Source organism: Prosopis cineraria, unplaced genomic scaffold (genome assembly GCF_029017545.1).
Source record: "Prosopis cineraria cultivar Desert tree isolate PC_DT_omini unplaced genomic scaffold, ASM2901754v1 PC8, whole genome shotgun sequence".
Classification (NCBI taxonomy): Eukaryota; Viridiplantae; Streptophyta; class Magnoliopsida; order Fabales; family Fabaceae; genus Prosopis; species Prosopis cineraria.
The window spans coordinates 402,315-423,043 of NW_026555339.1; the positions used below are offsets into that span (position 1 = coordinate 402,315).

Below are 20,729 nucleotides of genomic sequence, written 5' to 3' on the forward strand. Positions count from 1 at the left end.
TTTTAGGAGTTTTTCTCATGTTTACCACTCACATACTTAAAAGGTTACATATTGTATATTAATGTGAATATTCAATTAATTATAACTCTTGAGTGAGGTTTGAATTTATAAATAAAAGCTATGTACTACATATTAGGGATACTTATGAAAAATAAATATTATTATTCCTTTCTTTCCTCTTAAATCTCTTATATATATGTATGTATGTATATTTTTTTTAAGTTTCAAAACAACTGGCACTATTTGACAAATCATGTGAACCAAAACCAGAGCTGAAATCACACAAGCCCCAACCATCAGTCATTCGCTTAGGGCGGTTCAGGGACGTCATCGCTGCCAAGGGCCTACTGAACACTGGACGTGTCAGTTTGATGAGCGTTCAAGTCGTAGCTTCGCAAGCATGAACCTCTCTCGCTCTCTCTTCAAGCCGCACGCACGCATATCGCTGCTTGCGCCACATCAATGTCAGACCGCCCGGGGTTCATACAAGTGCTGGCTTACTGGTTTGTGCTACGCATTGTTTCAAACAGTTCATGTTCAGATTTCTTCCACGCGTTACTCTTGCGAAATCTGCTCTAACTGAACTCCCGTCGAAGATTTTATGTCAATGAGGAATGCCTTCGCCTTTGCGACTATCTACCGTCATCGTGGCGCCTTGGTCTTTTCCAGAAGTATATACCGCTAAACGCTTGCCTCACAAAACTGTAGTTTCGTCTAATGTTCCCCGTTCCGTGCAAGTTTAGTGTAAAAGCTAATCGGCTGATCACGGTTTTAATGTTTGCCTTGCATTGTTATGTGTTAACGTGGCTGATTCTCAGGCTAGTTTGATTTGCTAACGTTGTTTATTATGTACTTTCCATTGATCACTAAATTTTACAAACTAGACTTTGCTTGGTTGATTTTTCTGCAATTGGAATGTTCTGTCGTTGCCGTTGGCTCTAGTTTATGTTAATTTTATGTTTAAGCGATTCTAAGAGGTGTTTCAATGGACATATTTATCATTGATCACTAAATTGGAATGCTTTGCCGACTGATAGGGGAAAGATGTTGCTTTGGTAGTTCGATGAATTTGCTGGAATTGGATTGTGTATAATAGCTGAGTTTTTCAGCTTCTGGAGGAATGCGTTGTTCTGACCTTGGTTAGCTGTTTTTTCTCTACCTAAACTGTTTGTTAGCCCGCTTGTCTCATTATGAGAGTACCTATCCTGCAGAGTTGCAGCATGAGAGTGCGACTGAAGTCATCTTGCGCCAATGCATGCCACTGAGATATCTGAAAGACATTGAGGTTGCCGGGAGATCAGATGTTGGCTGGTTGCCATCTTGCTTGTTGCATCAAAATTTGTGAGTGGATTGCCACCTTGTATCAGATTAGTGAAAAATTCTTTTGTCCCTCTTATGGTTTCAATTTTCTGTTTTTTAGAGTCTTCTTTCATGGTTGTTGCACCTGAGCTTGGGGATATTGGTGCAGGTATTCAACTGGCTTCACCAGTGTGCATGGCGACAAGCCATCTGCTGAGTATGCAAAGCTCAGGAGAGAATCCCTAGAAAGTGAATTTGGGCTTGCTCTTGGAACTTATGGCTCCAAAACTTTCTCCACTGTCTATCGATTTGGCCCTTTTTTGGCTTTGTACAGGGCAGCAATTATTTCATTTCATGTGTTCAGGCTGGCATTTTGGCAGCTCTTTGTTCAAGACATAGAAAAGCGTGCAATCAAGGTAATTCATTTTCTACATCAAAACTTTGCATTGCATTTGTGCATTGGCAATTTTAGAACACACGGCTTCTGAGATACAGTTCAAAAAGTAAAATCCTTCAACCTTTGAAATAACCCTCCCATGAAAACCATAAGTTTTCATCGACTCTTTTTGTTCTAGGGAGGTGTGTGTAGGTTTTGAAATTAAAGCAAGTCCAAAAATGGTTGAACAGCTCTACTCTTTTTTAATCCTAGTTATGTTTGATTAGGTTTTATGTCTTTGTTTTTAGTACATATCTTATCACATATGATTAGACAACATAAATGTAATAATATGATGGACATTTTATTTGTGTCTGTGGATTACTGAGTCTGTCTCAAAAACGAAAAATATTTTTCTATAAAATGAAGGCATTGACATTTGGTTCTGGGATAATTGGCATGCTTCTGGTGTATATAGGCTTGCACACTTGCCCTTATTTTGGGGTATGCTTTCCTATATAATCTCTTCTGTTAGACAGTTCTGTCATTTCGTATTTGAGGAATTTTTTCAAACTGGCTAACCTTTTCACTCTTTTAATACTCTTGGGATATTTTTAAGTCCAGGACTATAAATTTGATTGGTTCTGAATTGTTTTAAACACAAAAACATTACTATGTAGGAGTATTTATACAATAATCCCGTATTTTTATCGGCAATGTAAACTACTGAAAACCCTATGAGACATATGTGATATTGTGCTGTCTACTATAATTATGCATCTTAGCATCACATTCTCATGTGTTATCAAACCACTGATATATTTACTTATACTTTGGTTTTTGGGATATGGCAAAAGATCATTTCCCTTTACTTAGATTTTCAGTTGTATTTCGTCAACCTTTTTCCCCCAGCAACAGTGTGTGGACTTATTCATTTATAGCTGTTAGGGGGGAGAAGTGACTGTCTAGGATGGACAATGATTTATGTACAATTTTTTGCAGTTTCGCAAAACTCTAATACGCTTGGGTCCCTTCTACATTAAGGTAAGTTTCTTTCACATGTTATTTCCTTTTGTTGTAAACATGAGATTAATTGTAAACTTGAGTTATGGAGGAGGACATTAGAGTTGAAAGGTTTTCATCTAAGTAGGAGTAAGAGAGAATATTTATATTATAAATTTAGTAAGAAACTAGTCGACAGTAGTTTGGAGGTGAAATTGGGAGATCAAATTATACCTTAAGTGGAAACATTTAGATATTTGGGAGCGATTATTCAAAATGATGGTGAAATCAGTGGGGATATTTCACATAGGATTCAAGTTGGATGGTTTAATTGGAGAAAAGCTAAAGGAGTTATTTACGACCGTAAGGTGCCTAATAAACTTAAAGAAAAGTTTCATCATACTACTATTAGACTGGCTATGTTATATAGTAGTGAATGTTGGGCTCTAACGGGATAGCAAGAGTATAAAATTGGAGTAGCAGAGATGAGAATGTTACGATAGATGTGTGGATATGCATGTAAAGATAAAATTCGAAATAAGCATGTGCGCGAAAAAGTGAGGGTCGCACCTATTGAGGAAAAAATGATAGAAAATCATTTGAGATGGTTTAGGCATGTACAAAGAAGACCGCGGGAGGCACTAGTGAGAAGAGTGAAACATATAACTTTGAGCCCTGTTAAGAGGGGTAGAGGAGGGTCTAAGAGAACACTTTTGGAAGTTGTTGAACGTGATCTCTTAATTAATAATATTTTTAAAAACTTGTCAAATGATAGAGCACAATGGTGTCTTGCAATCCATGTAGCCGACCCCACCTAGTGGGATAAAGGCTTGTTGTTATTGTTGTTGTTATTTTCTTTCATCATACGTGTTTTCCTCCTTCATTGTATTGTTTTTCAAAAGCGGGGAAAATACTTAAATTTGCTAAGGCTACCAGTTTCTCACACATTGTGCATGCGTGAGCAGATTAATGGAGAAAATAGTAAAAGGCACTGTTAATGGACTCGATATATCTGTTGTTTGGATTCATGCTCATTTTGCAGTCTACGACCAGAAAAAAGTAATAATTGAATGAGGAAAAAAAATATTAAACAAGCAAAATTTGTATGCTCTCTTTAATAAGCATGTAATCATTCTTACTAAAACACTATTCATGCTAGGAACATGCTCAATAGGCCAGTACTGATAGGTTTGCTTCTTTGCTTCTATTTGAAACAAGTGATATGCATTTGAATCTCGTGAGGCATATAGCCGATGAAGTTGTGAAAGCATAGTTCGAAGAAGTATTGCATTTCAATTGCATTGCAATTTCTTTTCTCCAAAGTAACTATCTGTGGCAATCTTCTATCCAATTCATGGCTGCTTTCAGTCATGCCACTCACTACTTCTCTTGATCTCAACTGGATGAATATTTGTCTTCTATGATTCTCATGCTGCACAGCAGAAGGCTTAGAATTTCCTAAAAGTAAGGTTTTTCTCAGAGGGTTCAAGGATAAAATATTTGTGGAGGCCAAGGATTGAAAGGTAATTATGTATGCGAGGACAAGTTTGTTTTGCAAACAATGAGAGTCAGTAGCTTTTTGTACCATGAACAATGCTTCAAAATGCAATTCGTAGATCTAAGATTTGATGGCTTCTGGAGTTAAGGCAGGGAAAAAAAAATCAACTATAATAAGAAAATTTTCTCTCTTTTTTTTTCATCTTTTCTTCTTCATCTATTGAGACCATACTAAATGAAACCAGGGTAAACGATTCTGTTATTTGAGATTTCAGTATCCTCTAAGGACAGTCCTTTATTGTGAATCCTCTTATTATTACAGCTTGGCCAGGCTTTGAGCACTAGGCCTGACATACTACCAACTGTATACTGCCAAGAACTTGCTAAGCTTCAGGTACAAGGGCCTCTTTGTTTACACTCAAAAGAATGTAATTGATTGTTGCACATCCTTTTTTTTCATGCTACTGTATTCTGTCAACTTGTCTGGCACTGATGAAGCCTTATTAATTTTTCTTTCATGTTAGGATCAAATACCCCCATTTTCGACTAATGTTGCCATCAGATCTATCGAAACCCAGCTAGGTGCCCCTGTTTCTGAGATATTTAGTGACATTAGCCCAGAGCCTATTGCTGCAGCATCCTTAGGTCAAGTTTATAAAGGTTAGCTTTATTGTGAAATGACTTGGGATATTGTTCTGATAATATTTCCTTTGCTCAATATTATGTTTCAGAATCTAGAGAAGGATTTACATGCTTGAGGAAAATTAAGTGTTCACTGTTGTTGTTTTTAAGTGTTTCAGCTCACCTGCATTCTGGAGAGCTGGTAGCTGTAAAAGTACAGAGGCCTGGCATGTCACTTTCATTAACCCTCGATGCCTTGTTGTTCCATATGATTGGTGGCCAATTAAAGCGATTTGCCAAAGCTCGTAGAGATCTTATTGTAGCAGTGAATGAGATAGTGAGCACCTTTACTCCAGAGTGCACAGACATTTTGGTTGCTTTATGTATGACTTGTTTCCACCTATCAAAACCAACATTAAAGTTCCACTTCTAGATATAACTTATTACTTGCAACTCTTATCTAGACCCTCATTTGTTTGCTTAAATTGAATTTGTTTTATACATCAATCACTGAAAACCATTGCAACAGGTCAGGCACATGTTTGATGAAATTGATTATGTCCACGAAGGAAAAAATGCTGAGCGTTTCGCTTCTCTGTACAGCCTCCAAGCGAGTAAGTTAATACTTGGGTTCTTAAAGTGCTGATCACTACTTTCTATGATGATCACATTAGTGTTGCATTATTCAACCAGATGTTTGAGTCTAAAATTCAAATTTTACATAGTACTGAATGTTATGTGTTAGTTGTTGCTCAATTTTGGACGCCTTTTTCCCACAGAAAAGCACTTATGAGCAATATACACGTGAAGATATTTGCTTATATAGTGGGCTCATAATAATTTTGAATTTCAAGTATGTTCCTTAAATATTATAGGGCGGTCTGTGTAAATTAATCTATGAACTAAGCTTTTATTTTGGTCAAATGATTAATTATGATTAAGTTTAATGCAGGTTCTTTATGGCTTTATTTGATATTTAGCATGGGATTTAGATTGGTGATTCTTTTCAGCAGGTGGTAATGAACATGGTTACGGAGCTGGAGGAATAAATAAAAGTAGTCTCAAAGGAATGAAACGCATCAAAGTTCCAAAAATATATTGGGACTATACACGTACTACTGTGCTGACTATGGAATGGGTTGATGGAATTAAGCTTACTGATGAAACACGCCTGAAGAATGCTTCTTTGAACAAAAGAGAACTCATTGACCAGGTATAAAGGACAAAATTGATCTTGGTCACATGCTTTGTCTGTTTACATATATCTATTACATGCCGTTTCATTATGTAAACACACGTGGTGTTGAACTTGTATGCTTTCATGTGTTGAGTAAGCATCGAATGCACTATTAGTTTATTTGCTTCAACCTTCTGCATATGGTTCCTTGATAACTCAACTATAGATTGCCAATCAATATGCCTTCACGGGGTTTTGTAGGGATTATACTGCTCTTTGATGCAACTGCTTGAGGTTGGATATTTCCATGCTGATCCACATCCAGGAAACTTAGTGGCAATGGATGGTGGATCACTGGCATATTTTGACTTTGGAATGATGGGGGATATTCCTAGGCATTACCGGATTGGACTTATTCAAATGGTGAGAAGTATTTGAATAATGGTTAATTGATAGATGATATTTAATTTGTGAAGAACTTAAATTGATTGGTCCTTAATAAATTTTACTTCTTTCTTGCCAATGAATATGGTTGAAGAAGTTCAATTGCATTCATATTAGACATGTTCAATTGACACAGCTATCTATTCTCTCTCTGTGAGATGTGTTAAATTATTTTCTTCTGGAGTTTTAGCCTTTTGTTTTAACATGGATGGTGTCTGAAATTTCATCTATGTCTTGATGTATGCGATGGTGCTAAAGAAGACTCAGAAGAATGAGTTAGATGTTGACTGTTTTATGAGTTCTCATTTGTAATTGAAAAACTACTTGTGTAGCATCACTTTTTCATGGAAGATATTGGTCTCTTATTTTTGAGTCGTACTTGCTGAATTTAGCTTTTGATTCTTTATTTTACAAATTATAAGGAGTCATGTTGCGCATTTACTGGAAATTTTCTTAGTATGGTCACATAAGTTCTACTTTCTGCAATTTGATTTTTTTCTCAATAGAATTTGGGCATCTAATAAATCAGATTCTCTTGGATGGAATCTTCTGCTGTAGGCATTTTCTTCATCGTTTGTTTTTTTTTTTTCCCAATCTTTGCTTTCCCCTGTCATTTGTTCTGTATGCATTTTCTTTATCATTATTTTTTTTTTTCAGTTTCTCATCTTTATTTTTCTTTCTATTACAAGAAAAGAGAATTTTTAGGCAATTTCCTGCATTAATAAGCTTTTCTTTCTTTCAGCTTGTGCACTTTGTTAATCGTGATTCTCTGGGTTTGGCAAATGACTTTCTTTCTTTGGGATTTATTCCTGAAGGAGTTGACATATACGCAGTTTCTGATGCCTTGAAAGCATCCTTTGCTGACCAAACCAGTCAATCAAGAGATTTCCAGGTTCTTCCCTGTGCTTTTCTCCCTCCTCCTCTTTCTTCTGGGGCTTGTGTTGATTTCCTTAAAATGCAAAATTGTACTATCACGTTTGCCTTGTCGTTCCTTCTCTTTTAATCTTATTGCTTACAAGATATAATAATGTACCTATCACCAATTTGTTATTTGGCATGCAGAATTCTAACAGTGGTAAGTATCTTCAGCCTGCTGGACGCCTAGTTGTATGCTTTTGTTCTGTTTTGGTCTCCAAAGCCTCAGTTATTTCTTGAAATAAATTTTCAGATTTGTTTCTGATAATGCTTCCCCCCACACTTCTTTTTTTTTTTTTTGGTTTACTATGAAGCCCAAGTATGGGCATTGCAGAACTTGATTTCTTAATTTTCATTCTTGGATTTCAGGGAATTATGAACCAACTTTATGATGTTATGTATGAATTTAACTTCTCCCTCCCGCCAGACTATGCTCTAGTGGTAAGAGCACTGGGATCACTTGAGGGCACAGCAAAAGTTCTGGATCCTGATTTTAAAGTCATTGAGAGTGCATATCCATTTGTCATTGGGAGACTGATAGCAGACCCAAGTCCTGATATGAGAAGAATTTTGAGGCAACTTCTTATTTGTAACAATGGAGCTATTAGGTGGAATCGACTAGAGCGCTTGGTAGATCTCTCTCTCTCTCTCTCTATATATATATATATATATATCTATCTATCTATCTATCTATATATCTCTCTCTACTATGCCACCCAATGCTACTTTTGTGTGGGTGGACTGATCTATGTATATAGCCGTGTATAAATTTACAGAGCTTATGGTTGGAATATTTTTACTATGTGCTTCATCATAATTTTATCATCTCGTATTAATGACTACTCTTTTAAGTTATGCATCTGGATGAACTTTATTTTTTTCACTTTCTCTTGGAGTTAGAAGTTTGAAACCATACATGAATAGCATAACCGAATCTGTAAGGTTACTTCTGCGCTCCTCTGGTTTGCCTTGTGTATATGAATAATTGCATTTCCTAAACTGCATGGCCTAATCAGCTATCATTTAAAATTTGCTTTTCTGCAACCATTTCTCACTTACCATTCTTCCCTGCCTTACCCTATGTGAAGGAGTTTGTGGTTGAGATGTTGCATGGGTACTGGTCTGGTAGTCTATTGAGAGCTACCACAATGAGCTTGATGTTTCATTTGTTACATGCTGCCTAGTGAAAATCAAATTATAAATTTGCAAATGGATTATGTCATGCTCCCTCAAGAATGTGTAGACATGATTTATGGATGTTGAAACCACAGGCCCATGCTAGTAATGTTTTTGCTGGATTGCAAATATTGCACCCGTGTATTACTCCACTCAAGTTTAAATACTCGGATAAAATATGAGATAGTTTTCTGTGGTGTATATGTATATAATTTTATTCTTAATTTTGTATGGATTCAAATTTCAGATAGCTGCAATATCTGAGCAGGCTTCTGAGTCAACTGAAGACCCTGGTTCTGAGAAGTCTTCAAGTCCTTTGGGTTGGAAGTACTTTGACATGCATTCTGTTGTTGATGCCACTGAAGATCTTTTATTGTTCCTTCTATCAGACAAGGGTCTGAGAGTGCGTCTTTTCCTTCTTCGAGATATAATAGAAGCAGCTGATATATTCCTGCAAGATGAAGTCATCGATCACTTGTTAAAGGAGAAACCTCTGGGCCAAAGCAGATTGCTATTTGAGGTAATGTTGAAGTTATTCTCGTGGAACACATAAATGAATGCCGGTTTTTTTTATAACTAAAATGGATTTTTTATAGCTAAAATATTGCCTGATGCCCTTCTTAAATTGACGTTTATAGTGGAATTCAATATATGAAGTCTTCTGGCATAAGCTTTAAAGGTTGAGCTGTGACTCTTCTAGTTATGAAGCACATGTTAATCTATGGATATGTTAAACAATATCTTATAGAGGGGGAAAGGATGTTACAGTAGAGAAAATCTTGAAAGATGGAAGAATGTGACCATGATTGCCCTTATATTTATCTGCCTTTGTGCCTCCTCCAACTTGATCCTACACTTTCTGTCAGATCTTGTAAGTGGAGGTGCCAATATATTGAAATTTAATATTCTTGTGCACCGCAGGAGCGTGTTGTTCTCAATAGGATTGGAAAAGGCTTTCAGTACTTTAATGATGTGATTAGGTTGGCGCCAGATGAGTGGACAGCTATGCTTCTGCGGATGGCAGTGAAACCTGATGTCCACAAATTTACTATAGACATTATTTCAGCTCTAGCTTATCATTTTAACCAGAGACTGCGAGAAGCGTCTTGGCTTTATTTATCAAAACTTCTCCACAAATTGAAGTAGAGGTACATCTGTTAGCCTGTAGGAATTAAAAGTGAGCAGATGTCCTCACAGGTCTTGGTCTCAATTTTTTTCTTGTAGCTGGTTTAAAAGCTTATGAAGAAAATAAAATTTCTAGAACAATCTAAATATAGATTAATATCGATAAACAGGTCAAAAGTCGTCTTTCTTGAAAAATGTAAGAAAAAGACCTTTCGTTAGAAGTTCGAAAAAGTCTGCCACCCAGAAAAAGGAAATCAAGTGATTTCTTCTTTGTTTTCCTTTCATTTATAGATTAGTCTTGCCAATTGAGCAAAATGGATGGTGAAAGGGGTTCATTCTTTTCTGGCTATTGGATTCTTTTTCGAACATAATTTTTTCAGCAATATTTTTTTAATATTTTGATGTGTGGTTGTGTTAACATGTATTGATAGTTTATTCGGGAAAAGATGGGTTGATAGAGATGTTAAGTTAATTATTATCTAGGAATGAAAGGAATGCATATGTGGTGCCGAGTAACATTTTTTTGTTGATGAATATTTCATTAAATAACTTGAACGGGATGTTTTCCTGGAAGAGTTCTGGTTGGTGTATTTCGTGTACATTTTTATATACCTCTCATTGCTTGCCACTTGGCTGCCACTGCATTTGTTTCCGTCTTGGAAGGGCGTTAAACGCCTACCAGGGAAATTCAAGAATTTGCAAGAAGCCAATTACATATTTCTTCATTAAATTTTTTGGTAGAATATTTCTTTATTAATTTAGGTGGCAAACTGTGATATTTTGGGCCAAATTTATTCCATGGGCTTGATGCTATGGGAATTTCTTCCCCCGGCTGCCCTTGAAAGCGGCATTTTTACTTTGGGTCATGTTTGGTATGATGGAAGAGTTTTTAATAGAATCGGAATTGGAATTGGAATAGAATTAGATTTAAAAGTGTGTTTGGAATGATGATGAAATCCTGATATAATTTTAATAAAATATAAGTACTTAAAATAAGAAAAGATTAAAGTTTTCTTTTTAAAATTAAAAAAAATTATATTGGAGGAGGGAGAAGGGGTAAATTGGAGAAAGGGAATCATAGAATCGAATTTTATGATGCATGTGATGGAATTCGATTCTGTCAAATTTTCTTGAATTTAAATTTTAAAGAATCATAATTATTGCATATCAAAAATACATGTTAATAAATTTCATGTTCAATTTCACCTTTTTCTTCATAATTTTAATCTACCAAATAGGGTCATGGTTTCGTTGAGATTTGATTTATTCAGCGATAGAGGAAAGAATTTAAAGTTGTCATGCGTTGTAGCTAGTTACAATTTCGCAAACAACTCGGGTTTGGTTTGCTGAAAATATTTTAACAAAAATGAAACTAGAAAATGAATTGGAATTAAAATTGAAAAGAGATTAAAAATAAATTTTAAAAAGATGTTTGGTATGAGAGAGAAAATGAATGGAATCTTGGTGTGATTTTTGTTTGGTTCAGATGAAATTGAGCATGGAAAAGGAAGCCAAAAAAATGAAAAGACAATAATATCCTTGCCTTCATCTTCATCCCGTGGTTCTTTTCTAGTTCTCATCGACCATTTTTTTTCTTCCTCTCTGTCAACGGCCTACTTCCACAACTCTCACCTTCAACCCCCCCCCCACTCTCTTCTCCTTCCTCAAAACAAAAATGAAACCATAGCCTTATTTTAGTCGAGCAACGACACCATCAATTGATAGGGAGAACAGTGGCCGTCGTCATCCATGTTGGTGACAGGCTTCGATCCAGTGGTGGGGTTTGCTATGGAAATGGAGTTGTGCACTGCCCTTTCAAGGAACTTTGCTGGAGATGGAGTCGTGCAAAATCAAGCTCTTTTCTTTCACTGCTGAAGATGGATGGCAGAGGGTGACTTATTGGTGAAAGACAGTGGGAAGTGAATGGTCGAACATGGGGTTATGGGGCAAGGGGTAGAGGGCAGAGTGGGGATTAAAATTATTTTTTTGTGAAAATAAAATTTTCCTTTGGGTTAGTTCAAGAATTGATTTTTCAGGCAGTGTTTACAAATTCGTTTCTCAAGAATAAAAAATCATGCCAACCAAGCACGGGATTATGCATTTTTCCTTTCCTTTTCTGTTTCCTAGTGCCCGATTCTCATGATCCAAAATGAGCCCTAATCAGGGAAAACAGGAAAAAAAATGTTACAATATTAATATAATATACTGGTCATCAATAATATTGCGTTGTCGCGCGCAAGGACAGTCATGCGTTTTTTTGGCCAGGCAAGGACGGTCATGTATACTTCAAGTATGAAAGATAATTTCGTTGAGTTTAGGCAATCCACAAGCCCCACAATTTTCTGTGAGGAATATAGAAACAAGGTTGACGCTCTCCACAATTAAAAGAATTTTTCTCAACTGAAAATTTCCCATAAAAGCCAAGTGAACAGGTCAGAATTGATGCTTTCGCGTGATCTAATTTGTTCTCGCTTTTGCAAGCCCCAACATCCAACTGCGAGTTAGAGGTGGTATTATAAGTAGGTTTTTTTTTTTTTAATAATGGTATTCCTCCCTCTCAAATAATAGAGTACTTTTAGAAAAAAATTTGGCATATCAAAATATAAAATATCAATAAAAATAAAATTTTATTAATGATACTTTTTTAATATTATTCTTTTCATATATTCTCTCTCTTTAATGTTCCTTCATCAATGAAGTATTAAATAAATGACATTTTTAAAGTTTATATTTTTGTTTTAAAAAATTAAGATTATAAAGTATATTTAATAAATTTTATTGATATGTAAAATTTTATCTAAAAATATTTTATAATTTATGATGAATAAAGTATTAATTGAAGTTGGCAGCAAGCAACAGGTTACCATGTAATGAAAAACACAAGTTTCATTGGAGAGTGAATAATAATATAAATATAATAATATAATAATTAACCAAGTTCTCTGAAAATGCTATTTAGCTGTTGGGCAAATCACAAATGCATTCAAGTATGAACTGAGAATGTTATGATAAATCATTGTCGAAGACTTGCTCCGCATGCTAACACATGTTGAACATTCTAGCTGGAATTCCAAATTGAATTGCGGGGGTCTCCTGTTTCCGTAGCATTATGGATAGCCAAGAAACGGATATTTGTTCCCAGACAATTACTTCATTAACGAGGCTACTTAATTCTTAACACTTTATATGCCGGATGTATTTTTGCTTAGCTGGACTCGTAGATTCCTCTAGCGTTGGTCGGCGGATTGTTTCTTGTAACCGCAGGGCCAAAATTCGTCGTTGAAGCTTTTAGCAGTAGAAGATGTGAATCACTTGCCGAACACTATAAATCGTTTACGAACACAGGGCCACGGCGTAGATAGAGTCCAACCAACGATGACTTGTCAACCTTGAGTGATGTAAAATCCAGGGGATGTTAGTCAACATATGTCACTGTTGTTCGTCTGTTTTTTGTTTTCTTGAGAAAGGAAGAGAAAATTTCAATAACTGCTGAAGGGGCAGTTAAAATGTGAATCAATCACCAGCAGGAAAGAGGCCGGTGTCTCCTTCTGCATGTAAACGACAAGTGTCTGGACCACCGAATTAGATGATTTTTTTTAATGGTTGACACTGTTACTATTTTCGCCTTGACTCGATCCCCTCCTTAAGCCACCGTATTCTTCGGCGACGCGTATTCGAGGCACCGCTCTATTTTAAGCATATGAAGAAACGGCCGTTGAACTCAACTAAAAGAACATTGATCAATAAAGAATACGGCAAAATTAATAAGATAATAATAATCATCATCATCATCAAAGTCTTTTTTTTCTCCTTATTTTCGGATGATGCTACTGTTTATTTTTTCTAAAAAAAGATTGCATTTGTTATGTCCTAATTTCTCAACTCTATTGTTGAACAAACAATAAGCTAATTTGAACCCGATCAAAACATAACAATACTTCTGGTTTTCTTCCCCTTTCGTCTTTTTATCCTCTGTCGTCTTAAACTTTCTGGCTCTCCTTGTCATGGCATTTCGTCTCCATTTGTTTTCGTCAGGTACCTTCTGAGCCTTATAATGATTACCCTCTTTCCTTGTACAATAACTCCTTCAAATTAACGATCTTCCTATTTTAGATTTAGCATCTTTTGCTTGGTAGCTGTAATTACAAGATCAGTGCATAAACTTTGCATCGTTGTGCAATTTATCGCGTCTTGTGAAATTATTTACAATTTCTTGCTTGTGGGTTTTCTGTGAAGGTTAAACTTGACAGCTATTAATTTCTGAGTGACCCCACTCATGTCATGATAACTTGGAATCATTGGCACGCAAGAATCAGCTATACATACGCAATACAGCTTTTGTTTCTTCACTTTCTCATATTGGTCGAGGAAAGAGTATCCGGGAACCCAGAATATTCAAGCTATAATATGGGTTATCTCAATTCAGTTTTGTCCTCTTCAAGCCAGGTTCATGCTGCTGAAGATGCCCCTGTGAGCGGCGGAGGCCTCAGGTTAACTTCTTTTAGCACATCGATCCTTTTTTAGATCTAGAATACGATAAAATGGTAGCTTCATCCTTGCGTTTAATAGTCAATGTTGCAGATTGATTTCATCCACGGCTGATAGTTGTATTAAATCTTTGTCATTTTATCCGCGGCGTTATATTATTTTTATTGCGTTAATTTGCGCATTCATTACTTTATTCTGTGCGATTCATGAACGATTTTGAAAATCATGGAGCGGATATTTTGGAATCACAGTGTGTTTATCATTAATGAAATTTCTGACTAGTCCTCTATAGATCCTTTTCAACCTTTGAAGTGTTAAATACTAAGTAATAGTTCTGGATTTTTGCTTGTTCTTTTGGTATGTCTCTACCATGACTCCTTGATGATTCGTGGAGAAAAGTTGGACAAATTGCTGATACTGCTGTAAGGATTCCTCTTTGTATAATTATAGTTACTAGAACTTGTATTCCTGTTCAGTTGGGTTGGTATTTCCTTCTATTGTTCATGTACCATTTTGGGTTCATCCTTGGAATGGAATGAACGGAGAAAATACAAGTTCCATTCCTATGACAATAAGGGAACTTCTCAAGTGATTCATTTGTTCTCCTTAAGCTTCCTTGTCTGTTAGATCAATCCAGTTAGTTAATGAACCTAGAGTCACCAAACCAACAGTTGAAGGAAAAAAGTAGAGCAGAAAATGGCAGAATTAAACCTCTCCCTTGCCTCTCCCTTTTCCTGTGAGATTTTGTTGATTTATTTGCATATTTCTAAGCTAGAAGGCTTTAACACGTGTTCCTCTTGGATTTTCTGTCCTTTTGTCCGTTTCAGTTGAGCTATCATAGAAAGCAGCTAATGTCTTTTGTCCATGAAAAGCATGTGTAGGCAAGTGTTGATAAATAATGTCACCTAAGGGGGCCAAAGTGCCTCTCTCATTTATCATGACTGCTTTTTGATTGCATTCATCATGTTTTTAACTCAATATTTCTTGTATCTGGTTGATTTCCATGCATTTCTTGCTTGTTTCCTGGACATTGTTCTCCCCATCCGTGCCAAGAGCTTGAGCAAGAAAAAGGCAGCCAAACTAGAATATTGAACCATACACGATTTCAAGTGGAGTATATTATGATGAAATACTATATAAGATAATTTTTCTGGTAATTATTGTAGCTTATGATTGTTATGTATATTATGCTGATATACAGGTCATTTAAAGCTTACATTCCCTCACGTTTTTATGAAATTATAAGTTGAACCTAACACATGACACTATAGTAGACATTTTTCCTTCTCTTGCAGCAGGGTATCTCTAGAAAAGGTTTAATTAAGATTTATGGTGAAAACTTTATTAGATAACCTATATTTTGACTTATGAGGTTGTGGAAAATTAGTGTTAGGATTACAGTGCTTTGATGCAGCAGTGACATAGGATATAACTGTTAAAAAGACACCTTGTCACCCTCATGTTCTATACAAACTTCAACTTGTCCACTCCAGCATGCATCCTCTGTATGATACCTTAAAGAAGTGGAAACTTATGTCGGTGATTTGCATGTAATTAATTTGCAACTTATAGTTTTTGCACACCCCCTGCCTGATAAGCCTCCAATGGAGTCATTAATCAATTTCTGAGAGATTTTACTGGATGACATTGGATCTGCTTTAAGAATATCTAAAGTGATTATGCTGCCAATATAGCAAGTTCCCCGTGAGATACAAATTCAACCAGTCTATATTTTTTGTTTTTCTTGACTATATCCTCTGTGTGACTGTGTTATTTGCCCCTACTATTAGACTGGTATTGTTCTTGGTTGTCGTAATATCCAATCAATTGTGTCAAATCTGTGCAAGTTGGGTCTTAGTTTTTATGCGTCTCCATGCTCAATGCTCTGATGAGAGTTTATTCTGCATTTTTGGATTTTATGCATGACTTCTATGATTCCCTTATTGACTAGAACAAATAATCATGCATATTTTATACTGCTTTAAAATTGGATGGCATGGTAAAATTAAAATTCTCTGGAATTCCTTGTATTGCAACGCTTAAGGATGAGACTTTATTAGATAATTTTGACACTTTTTTCTTCCATTTTGTGTCAACAGCCAGAATGGTAAGTTCAGTTATGGATACGCTAGTTCTCCTGGCAAGAGATCTTCAATGGAAGATTTTTATGAAACAAGAATAGACGGTGTTGATGGAGAAATTGTTGGCCTTTTTGGAGTTTTTGATGGTATATTTACAACTTTCTTTCCTCTTCCCCTCCTTGTACATTTGTTGAGAAGAATATGTGAACAGGTTGCTTACATTACAGAATAACAAAACTTGATATTTTCTGTCACAAAAATAATGCCATGTGAAAATGATAGAATAATTCTTCCATGTAATTGATAATGCCATATGCGAATGGTTTTGTACTTATTTTCTCGTACACAAAACAATCTCACATATCGTGGTCCCCCATTATCAGGCTAAAATCACTAATACGTAAATTATTCTGTGTGGCTATAGTATTGTTTTCTGCATAGCAGAATGAAAATGCGACGTCATCAAAATGTCTCTGGAATTTGGCCATGTTTTCTTTAAAAAAAGGAAGGAAGGAAGGAAGGAAAATTGTATGGGAACAATTTCCAGATGCTACAACGTTTTCTTAAACTCAATTTTTTTTTCCGCTGATAAGGATTACAGGTTATTTTCTATTGTTTCTTGAGTACTTTACAACATTCATTCAGGTGTTTAGTGTTTCTTGCTTGGTGTGAGAAATTATATGTTGTTTTCTTTCTTGTTTGACATGACAACGTACTGTTCTCTTTATCTAGCCATGTTGGAATGATTCTTTATCGGCCAGAACCAATTTTTCATTTATTTAGCATATGCTTGATGTTTCTTTCCCCCCTTGGAAATGTATTATGTAGCTGTAAGTACATTGGTCATGAGATTATAACTCTTTCAGGTCACGGTGGTGCAAGGGCTGCCGAGTATGTCAAGCAAAACCTCTTCAGTAATTTGATCAGACATCCAAAGTTTATTTCTGACACCAAATCAGCTATTGGTTTGTCACATCCTGCCTTTCTTTATGATTCTCTCTCTCTCTCTCTCTCTCTCTTTTGGGGTTTAATGTTCTCTGATATGTGAAGTCCAGAAAATAACATTGTTTTACCTGGCAAACTTTTCGTGTCTACAGCTGATGCATATAGCCATACCGATTCTGAATTTCTCAAATCAGAAAACGCTCAAAACAGAGATGCTGGATCAACTGCTTCCACTGCCATCCTGGTTGGCGACCGTTTGCTTGTTGCAAATGTCGGGGACTCCAGAGCTGTTATATGCAGGGGTGGTAATGGTAAGTCTAGTAACTTCATCTGCCGTTATGTACATTCTTAGAAATATCAAATATGCATATGATCGCTAAGTTTTCACATGAATTTTAGTTTTGTAAAGTTCCTTTTCTGTATGGTTCCTATTATAGTTGCCTCTGCTTGTTAAGTTATAGACTCTAGTAGTCTGTTTTGAGGCATGAATAGAATGCATTTAATAATTGTCCCAGGAGAGCAATATTTACTGTCATTTTTCGTCTTTTTTTACACATGTCATAATTTCTTCACTTGTTTGCCTATTCCTTTCATTTCTGATTTACAAGCACGTGAAGATTCAGACATGCTAGTATGAGGGAAACATTAAATTTGTGAGAAAACCAAACATGAAATAGTCTACTGGCCATTTCATTTGTGTTTATCTGCCGATAGTGTCACATTTTCAAATTCTAGGTGATTCTTTCATAGTTTTTATAGCAGCCTGTGCTCTTATCATGCATCACTTTTGAGAAATTTGTCCTACGACCTAGTGTGTGATGGAAGTCATTTATGTGGGTTTAATATTGTATTATTAGTTCATGAGAGTGTGAGTCTTCATGTATTTATGATTGTTTCTTGTGCTTTCATGTAAAGATAATTGGTTTAACCTTACCCAATTAAACAAATAATATAAATACTTCCTTTTGTGATTTCCTCTAGCCATTGCTGTATCTCGAGATCATAAGCCAGACCAAACTGATGAGAGGCAAAGGATTGAAAATGCTGGGGGCTTTGTCATGTGGGCTGGTTAGTTCATATCCTAGTTATCTTTCTTGGTTTAATCTTGTTATTTATCTGGCTTATGGCCATTCAAAAACTTAAAATTATATTCACAGGAACTTGGAGAGTTGGTGGTGTTCTTGCTGTTTCCCGTGCATTTGGTGATAGACTCCTGAAGCAGTATGTTGTTGCTGATCCAGAAATCCAGGTGTGTTTCGATAATGGTGACATCCATTTTTCTGACTTATTGATGGATTTATCACATGCAGTGGATAGTATGAAGTCTACATTGAAAATCATTCCATTAGTGGGTCGAGGATTGAATCTTGTGTACGAAAAGGACAAGTTTATACACTGCCTAACTTTGTTGTGTGCGCGTGTCTTTTTCTCCTTTGCTCCCCTCTGTATTTTATTTAGAAGAATCCATTTGGTCTTGCAGGAAGAAAAAGTTGACAGCTCTCTTGAGTTTCTCATACTGGCCAGCGATGGGCTATGGGATGTTGTCACTAATGAGGTCTGCAATATTTTTCATTTCTTCCCCTTTCTTTTCTCTGGTAACTATTCTGTTTCTCCGTCATTAAAATATAAGCACGTTGAGATGATTCAGGCTCTACTGAAAATGAGTGAAATGCTAGTATTTTTTTTACCTATATTTGCTTTCGTTAGGTAAAGCCTGATAAGTGATAACTTGGTTTCTAGAAAGTATGAGTCAAATATTGCCTGAAGGCCTTGCACTAACATATTGAGAGAGGGGAGTTTTATCCCTGTTCGAAACAAGCCAAGGGCTGAAATACATAATGTCGGCTTCAAAAATCACATATATTATGTTTGGTAGAGAACTCATTTCTGTAAAATAATCGCTAGCTAAACAAGAAAACTCTTGTCCTCAGGAAGCTGTTGCTATGATAAAACCAATTGCGGATGCAGAGGAAGCTGCAAAGAGGCTGATGAATGAAGCATATCAAAGAGGCAGTTCTGACAACATCACTTGTGTTGTTGTCCGTTTCTTGACGAACCAGACGAACCAAAGCAGCAGCGCTTCTCGAAGTAGCTCACGTCCTTCGGTAGAAGGATAGAAGGGCAAAAACCCTGCTTTGTTGTGGTTTCTGGCAGATTAAAAGATGGGATGTCTCAAATTATGTCTAATATAGTTCATGATAGGCATTCCATGTAGCCTGTATTATGTTGCAAGAATAGAAGAACCAATAATCAAACTCATAATGATCATCTAGATAGAGCCATGCGTGTGTAGGGAGGGGGAATATGTGTAAAGAGTCTGCGGCCCAAGTTTCCCCACAAAAAGGAGTCGCCATGTGCTGCGTTGTTGTTGAAGTTCTCTTTTAACTTGTCTTGTACTGTGTAACATTCTTGTTTTATATGATTCATCGTTTGTATCAAGTGTAGTATTGTAATCTTATGAAAAACGTGTGTGATGGTTGCTATGTTGAAAGGATTTAACCGGATACAAAATAGAACCTTGCCTGTTTGTGTGAATTTTCCTTTTCCTAGTTAAACTTTATGTACTTGTTTGTAATTCCAACAAAAAACAAAAAAACAAAACAAAACAAGAAGAAGAAGAAGAAAGGATTTGACTATTCATCCAATGAACTAATGCATCTGGATGTTGAAGTTGTGAGGTTAAACAATTAGGCCTTGGTATACAGGCCTTTATTTAAAAGAATTGGGATTGAAAGTGCAAATGAGACTTTAAAATTATGTTTGGTATGGATTAATATTTGCAGGAAATATTTTTCTTTATTTTATTTTACAATTAAAGATAAATTATAAGAAGATTATAATGATCAAGAAAAAAACTATTACCCAGCTCATATAATGCAATCATCTTCCTTCTCCCCAAAGAGCAAAGCAACGCAAAAGGCCACTCCTTCCACCCTAGCGTCTTAGATCTTCGAGAAAGGAACACAAGGAATCACCCTCCCTCTTCTCAAATTTAGCAATGAAAGCGGTGGAAGTGAAGAAAGACAAAGAGGAGACTTGGACTTGAGGAGAAGAAAGAGACCCAACCATCTTCAAAGCAAATTGAGCCGCACTCACTCCCTTGAATTTTTTCAGTCTTCCATTGATCTAAATGAAATTGCTCCGACCCAAAACGTGAAAGTAAAGACCTGGACAATTATTATTCCTACAAACTAAAAAAGTGGGTGTCATTCTAGAAATGCCAACCAATCCTGAGCTTTGAGATTTGAGGCACAACGGTTTTTGATAGAGGATTTGAGATGCGACGATGGTTGCCATGGGTGAAAGATAGTGTTGCCAGCACAACATCACCGGCAAGGGTGGAGGATGGCGTTGATGGTAGAGTTGGAGATGAGTCTGACAAGGGAGGGGATCCAGTAAGGAGTAATTTGGTTTAGAATTTTCATTCTTGAAATTGATTTTTCAATATCAGGTGATACAGGGTAATCCCATTTCATTCCCACCTATCTAACACAAAAACTTGGCATAATTCAATATCAGTCCCACTCACACTCTCTCATTCCTTCATAGTTCACACCAATTAAGCCCTTAGGATCTGGATTGG

At 36.1% G+C, this 20,729-nt stretch overlaps 2 protein-coding genes across 5 annotated transcripts; both read left to right on the forward strand.

Moving 5' to 3' along the window:
• Positions 1-262: 262 nt before the first annotated feature.
• Positions 263-10,220, forward strand: LOC129317831 (uncharacterized). Of its 4 annotated transcripts, XM_054962225.1 has the most exons (15): positions 336-671; positions 1,038-1,139; positions 1,212-1,341; positions 1,469-1,715; positions 2,678-2,719; positions 4,497-4,568; positions 4,699-4,834; positions 4,975-5,132; positions 5,325-5,409; positions 5,806-6,008; positions 6,234-6,395; positions 7,159-7,308; positions 7,701-7,961; positions 8,755-9,027; positions 9,429-10,220. In XM_054962225.1, the coding sequence occupies exons 2-15, from the start codon at positions 1,121-1,123 to the stop codon at positions 9,651-9,653; spliced, it is 2,163 nt and encodes a 720-aa protein (XP_054818200.1). In that variant the 5' UTR covers positions 336-671; positions 1,038-1,120; the 3' UTR covers positions 9,654-10,220. The 4 variants fall into 4 exon arrangements, with proteins under 4 accessions (XP_054818197.1, XP_054818198.1, XP_054818200.1 ...); XM_054962222.1 differs by lacking the exon at positions 1,038-1,139 and having other exon boundaries at positions 263-503; XM_054962223.1 differs by lacking the exon at positions 1,038-1,139 and having other exon boundaries at positions 263-503; positions 5,809-6,008.
• A 3,147-nt stretch (positions 10,221-13,367) lies between these two features.
• On the forward strand, positions 13,368-19,681 carry LOC129317835 (probable protein phosphatase 2C 59). Its single transcript, XM_054962235.1, has 9 exons — positions 13,368-13,667; positions 13,869-14,122; positions 16,220-16,347; positions 17,068-17,166; positions 17,299-17,457; positions 18,128-18,214; positions 18,304-18,395; positions 18,627-18,701; positions 19,078-19,681. Exons 2-9 carry the CDS (start codon positions 13,914-13,916, stop codon positions 19,261-19,263), a joined length of 1,035 nt encoding a protein of 344 aa, XP_054818210.1. The 5' UTR covers positions 13,368-13,667; positions 13,869-13,913; the 3' UTR covers positions 19,264-19,681.
• The last annotated feature ends 1,048 nt before the right edge of the window (positions 19,682-20,729 follow it).